General features: G+C 41.4%; 1 protein-coding gene across 2 annotated transcripts in view; it reads right to left on the minus strand.

The window, feature by feature from the left end:
• Nucleotides 1-2,791: 2,791 nt before the first annotated feature.
• Nucleotides 2,792-6,920, minus strand: part of RNF139 (ring finger protein 139) — a 22,755-nt gene continuing 18,626 nt past the window's right edge. For both annotated transcript variants that reach the window (XM_068124606.2, XM_068124608.2), the window contains exon 4: nt 2,792-3,466. In XM_068124606.2, coding sequence (XP_067980707.2) covers nt 3,281-3,466 — 186 coding nt within the window. In that variant the 3' untranslated portion in view covers nt 2,792-3,280. The remainder of the gene's footprint in view (nt 3,467-6,920) is intronic.

The following is a 6,920-nucleotide window of genomic DNA, read 5'->3' on the forward strand; positions in this document are numbered from 1 at the left end:
AATCGTAACCGCCCCTTACTGAAACAAAGGTGGATACGGTGTTCTAATGAACTCTCTAGTTGAAGTGAGCAGTAGCCTGGATTTTGGGAGTTACAAGAGGAGCTTTGTTGGAACCAGAAGAGGTCATAAAAAACCTGTTTGCTGTCAACCTGTTTTCGATGTAAAAGCAACAGGTCTAATGATTCTGCTGCAACATGGGAGATCCCCATAATGTTGATTGCTTCATGTGTGCAGAATCCAGGACACATGTGAAGCGGCAGCATTACTCCAGAGAGAAAGGCCTTGCAGCTCCGATTTTGAGGAATAACATGCAACAAAGGAGATTCCCTATGTTACGGCTTGCATTGGCTACCTGCTTTATTATATAGTGAGCTCAGGAGAGGTAAGCTCATGGCAAGGCCTACAAGTTCACAAAAACCAAATCTCTTCTAATGGACGACTGGAAATACATGAGTAGGTTCATTCGATTATCCTTTCAGTGACGAGATGACTGTCATTTGCCACAATTTCAATAAATGTTCTATTTGCCAGACCAGCATCGAATAGTTTCCAGATCAGGAGAGCGATGGAGCTGAAGTTTTCCTATCAGCGAGATGATGATAATGTATAGCATGATGTGCAGTCATTTGCAAAAAGGAGGGATTCGAGAGTATCGGAGAGGTTGTTAATGTGTACGAGGAACAAGACTCGGACACAGACTCCTTTGGAGCACTCCAACCTCCACTCAGAATCTAGGATTCTGACAGAAGCAACACCTTGACTTTCTGATTGAAGGATGCCAGGCATGAAAGCATACCTGATGCCAGGAGCAAGCATGGCAAGCAGACTGCCAAACTTTGTTGAATGATGAAGATGTCTCCAGGAGACAATCCTGATGGAGATATTGTACTTTTATAAAAATGACAAGAACATTCTATGGTAGACACAATATTGTAACGGTGTATTACTGTATAGGATTCACACTTATGATCCGACTGATGACGAGCATTGTGCTAAGATGGGAACACAAAACGGTCACCTGTTAAATTTTTTTTTGAGCACGTGATAAACTGTCATCGCGTTTTGTGTCACGCCACACGGAGCACTAACAAAATGAAGGCTGCTCGATACACAGTGTAGCAAATGGACCTCCACAGGCATACTGTCTCCGACAACATCGACGAGAAGCAGACACCATGGCGGACGATATTGAATCAGATTGGGAAATTGTTTGATGATTTCAAGATTTCAATCATGGACGACTTCAAAAGCATTTCACAGCCACGAAATATGTTCTGCTAAACCCAATCAATGGGCCAGTACATATTACTGGGAGGAAATGGAAATTAAAAATTATTGGAAGATTTAGATTTGAATGTCTTCGGTCAGCACTTGGTCGATCCACATGAAACTTTGAGAATACCAGTGTCCCAAAGCAAACGATAGAGGATTTATTAACACTGTACACATTTTTTTTTTTTTTACAAGACAAGTGGCATCGATAACCCATACTTCAAACTTCGAACATCTATGCCCGTTGTTGATGTCAAATGCAAAAGCAAAATATATGAGTATACACATTGCATTAGATCTTCACAATCTCATCATTTATAATGAAGGCAAATTGCGTAAGGAAGGCATAGAAGCAATAGGTAATTTCATCACCTCCCTCTTTACCTGCACGCACACACCTGTTCAGGTCAATGTCGGATTGTGGCATGTCACATCAAGGAATCAGTCTCTTTCCCTTCTCACAACTCCTTCCTTTCCATGCAGTTAATATTTTTGCCCTCTTCCCATCCACACTCTTATTTATGTATGCAATAGGTGGATGGCTCAGTATTCTGCTTATTCCTTCACCGTCATAAATTATTTTGCCAGAAATAAAATGCAGTCGTTGACATAGTAAGCGTTCGCACGCACACATGCGTACACCACCCCTCCCTCCACCCCCTCAACTTCTTTTAACATTAGGCAGTTTTAGAGGCAATTGCACGGATTCATACGTTACATCCACAAATAAAGTTTAACTTTGGACATTCAAACAATGTACACCGAAAGAAAGTGTACAGATAGTAACATTTGAGCAGTCTCATTTCAGTTTAATGTGTACAAATACTAAACCACTGCCGAGCCTCCCCTCCCCAGCCATTGTCCTTCCTCCAAAACCAATATCAATAACCACTGGGTGAAGTGCGTCTGGGTTTACTGGATAGGTGTTTGTAGAGCAAGTGTACTTACTGATAACTGATGGGGGCCTACTCGACCACCCATATACTCGCCTGTCCCTCCCAAATATAAATTGTAAACCAACACAAATTACAGGTTGGTGGGGGTTTTTTTTTTTTGAAACAGTCCACATATTACATGGTACTTTTCGGGACCTGCTAAAAGAAAAAAGCCTTATATATATATATATATATATATATATATATATATATAATATATATATTATATATATATATAATATAATATAAATATAATATAATATATATATAATATATATATATTATATAATATATATATATATATAATATATATATAATATAATATATATATAATATAATATATATAAAATATAATATATATAATATAATATATATAATATAATATATATCTAATATAATATAATATATATCTAATATAATATAATATAATATAATATATATAATATAATATAATATAAATATAATATAATATAATATATATAATATATATATATATATATATATAATATATATATATATATATATATATATATATATATATATATATAATATAAATATATATATATATATAAAATTAGTGTAGCTTCTTGGTGTCATTTTTATGTTATCGTGTTGGATCCAGCTCGCCACTTTCATGGCCACAAAATACATTGGCTGGTATCTATAAAACATTGAAGGAAGGCAACGGCAAACGTCATCAGGAAGTGGCGTTCTTGCAACGTACGAGTTTCATGTTAACAAAGCTCAAATGAAGTTTGCAACACAATTGATAATGTTCTTCAAAGACCGGTGCGACCATGGTCTTAAAAGTAGAATAAATTATTCTCTCTTCACACTCTCACTGTCTGTTGCATCCCTGGCCCGATCTAGTAAGCCATTCCCAGTCGCTTCGTCGTCAGTCCTTGCAATGCCCACTTCGTCCTTCTCCCTCTCCCTCAGAATTCACGACACCATCCTTTTCTCGAACTTCCAACAGTCGTTCCTTGTCCAACATTAACTTTTCACTTGTGTTCTGTCCATCCCAGCCTCCACTTGCGGCGCACTCCTGTTGTTCTCCAACCGCGTTTCCATATTCATCGGCAATGGTTCCTCCAACCGCAGCAGGAAAAGCCCAGCTCTTCTCTTGCCAAAGCTTGCTCGACCACTCTCTGCTCTGGGTCTTCCCCACCAAAAACGCTCGTTGAGGTTGTTGTTGTCGGACCAACATCGGACTCCGTTCCAGGCTTGTGAACGCGCTGATGACACATTGGGCAGGTGTCCTGCAAACACAAGACAAAACCTTAATGCAAGTTCTTTGTTGGTCATCCAGATGAACATAAACAAGAGAGAGAATTGCTTTGCAATGTATGTCCCCGACAAAGTTTCAGCCAAATATGTTAAAGGGGGAAAAGCCTAAAAAACCAACCCATGTATAATATGTGGTTATTATCTAACTTCATAAAGGGGCATAACTCCGAGAAAAATTGGTGAATGCTTCCTAAACCCTGAAAAGCCTAAAAAACCCTGAAACTCAAACTTGTTCTCTAACATACATACAGTCGTGGCCAAAAATTTTGGCACCCTTGCACTTTTTTCAAATAATGCACCATTTCTTCCAGAAAATTGTTGAAATTAAAAAATATTTTGGTATCCGCATATGTATTTCTTTGGATTTCAGAGGAACAAAACAAAAAAGGTTGAAAGAATGACTAAATCTTACCTTATTCCACACAGAAATCCTAAAATGGCCTGGACAATATTATTGTCACCTCTTGGAAGTTGTTTGAAATAATTAGATTTCAAGCAGGTGATTCTCCTTTACTTTGGAATTGAACTTACCTGTGGTGAGTTGCAGGTGCCTACAAAAAAAACAAAAAACATAGGGGCAATACCCCTGGCGCTCAGCAGGTAGAATAAACAGGGTATTTTAAACCAATTTCAATGTTTGCGAGAAGAGAGGGCAGTATGTAGAATCATACTAACATAAACATAACACTTTAAACAAACAAAGAAAAAAATACCTATTTTGGGGGGCAACTCCCTCTCCCCCAACCACATATATCTCCGAAGACCCCAATTTTTCGAATGCCTTCCTAATTTTTCTAATTTCCTCAAAATCTTGTGCCCCGAACCCATCCCTCTCTGTACATACCTTTCTCAGTCGAACCAAGCTGCTTCTGGACTCTGTGTCCTTCTCTCCTGACAAGGTGGAGAGGTTTTTTGTCAAACCTCGACTCTGATTCGGCAACTGGACCAGACGGCATCAGCCCACGGGTCCTAAAATCCTGCTCTTCCACTCGAGCTCACCCTCTCTTTTGCTCAAGGTCATCTGCCATCTGCTTGGAAATCAGCCAACATTACCACTTTACACAAAAAGGTGCAAAAACAGATCCTTGCAACTACAGACCAATCAGCCTGCTCCAAATAATCAGCAAGGTCATGGAATCAATCATAGCTTCTGACATCAAATCCTTCGTCTTCTCCAATGGCTTGATTTCGGATCATCAATTTGGATTCAGACCAGGTCATTCTACTCTGCAAATGCTGCTTCTGCTGTATCAACAATGGATGGAGGTTCTCAATGCCAAACAGGAAATCAGAGCTGTCTCCCTTGACATATCATGTGTCTTCGATAAGGTCGAGCACCCTGCTCTGTTCACCAAACTCTCCTCCTATGGTATCCATGGAAAACTCCATGCATGGCTTTTGGACTTCCTCTCATCGTAGTCAACGTGTGGCCCTGAATGGATTTCTCTCATCTCTGTGTCCTTCTCTCCTGACAAGGTGGAGAGGTTTTTGTCAAACCTCGACTCTGATTCGGCAACTGGACCAGACGGCATCAGCCCACGGGTCCTAAAATCCTGCTCTTCCGCTCTAGCTCACCCTCTCTCTCTGTTCTTTTCACCCTCTCTTTTGCTCAAGGTCATCTGCCATCTGTTTGGAAACCAGCCAACATTACCACTTTACACAAAAAGGTGCAAAAACAGATCCTTGCAACGAAAGACCAATCAGCCTGCTCCCAATAATCAGCAAGGTCATGGAATCAATCATAGCTTCTGACATCAAATCCTTCCTCTTCTCCAATGGCTTGATTTCGGATCATCAATTTGGATTCAGACCAGGTCAGTCTACTCAGCAAATGCTGCTTCTGCTGTATCAACAATGGATGGAGGTTCTCAATGCCAAACAGGAAATCAGAGAACCTTACTGTTCAGGCTGGAGTTCCCCAAGGCAGTGTTCTGGGCCCTGTGCTTTTTCTGGTCTTCATCAATGATCTCTCCGACGCTCTGGAAGATCCTCTCTATCTTTTTGCTGATGACTCTACCCTCTGCCGCTCCATACCTCATCCCTCAGATCTGCAGTCTGCAGCCTCCTCACCCTCTGCAGACCTGGACAAAATCACAGACTGGTCAAACAAGTGGAACATGTCTTTCAATCCTGACAAATCTCACACTATTACTATGTCTCTCCGAAAAGACCGAATGGACAACCCTCCCATCAACTTTCTCAACAATCCTCTCCAAGAAGCTCTCTCACTCAAGCTTTTGGGTCTCACTATCTGCCATGATCTTTCCTGGGAAAACCACATTTCCAAGCTGGCCTCCGAAGCCAGTCGCCGACTGGGCATCCTCAGTCGTGCGAAATCCTTCCTTGGCACAGCTGAGCTCCCCACCACATACAAGGCTTTCATCCGCAGCTCAATAGAATACTGTTATCCCCTCTGGGCCGGTGCTCCTGCCTCACACCTAGCTCGGCTTCACGCTGTTGAAACCAAATCTTTCAGAATCATTGGAATCTCCCGCAATGAAGCTAACTCCGAGGGCCTTTCACTCACTCACTGCAGGCAGGTTGGTGGTCTTTCTGTCTTCTACAGACTCCTCTCCGGCCAAGCTCCCCCAGCTCTGTCTGTGCTCTGTCCCCCAAATATTCCTTGTACAGGTCACACAAGATCTGCCTGCAACCCTCTGATGGTTAAACTGCCAAAATCAAGATTCTCTATTCACCTTCAGCCTTTCATTCCTCTTTACTCCCGCCCCTAGAACAAACTCCTTCACTCTCTTCAATCCCACTCCTCCCTCCAGGTATTTAAAACAGCTGTTCACCACCATCTCTTATCTTCCCCCATCCAAAACCTTGATCTTTCCTACCCACGTTAATTCACCCCAGATCCACTTTTTTGAAATACCGACTTCTTTCCTGGAAATCCTAACAGTGTCCATGTGTTTTATACCTCTCCCACCCATATCCCCGCCTTCCCATGCCTCCTCCCCCCAAGCCCTCTCCCTCCCACAAATGTCCCGATGTCCCTGCTCTCAAATGTTGTACTTGTGTGCTTCCCTCTGTCTCCCGCTCCCTTTATCACATGTTTTATGTCAGTTTGTCTTTTTTGTGATCAATGTTAGCTCTTACACGAGCCTCGATCTTGTATGCAAAAAAAAAAAAAAAAAAAAAAGCCCGTGAACAAACTTTAGTCACAACACAACAAATATCATTCGTGCCAAATTTGGTCGCAATCCCATCAGCGGTTTCGGAGAAGAAGTTTCAAGCGTTTATGGAAAGACGGACGGACACAGGGACAACGCGCCATTGCATAAGCTACCCCAAACTTCGTTCCAGGTGAGCTAATCACTCATTCAACCAGTTTGAATGGAGAAAAGGAGTTATTCTACTGTTTCGTGTCACTGTGTGTACTGCAATGAGCATGGAGAAAAGAAATAAAACAAGAGAATTGTC

This window comes from Myxine glutinosa, chromosome 8 (assembly GCF_964187855.1).
Source record: "Myxine glutinosa chromosome 8, kmMyxGlut1.1, whole genome shotgun sequence".
Taxonomy (NCBI): domain Eukaryota; kingdom Metazoa; phylum Chordata; class Myxini; order Myxiniformes; family Myxinidae; genus Myxine; species Myxine glutinosa.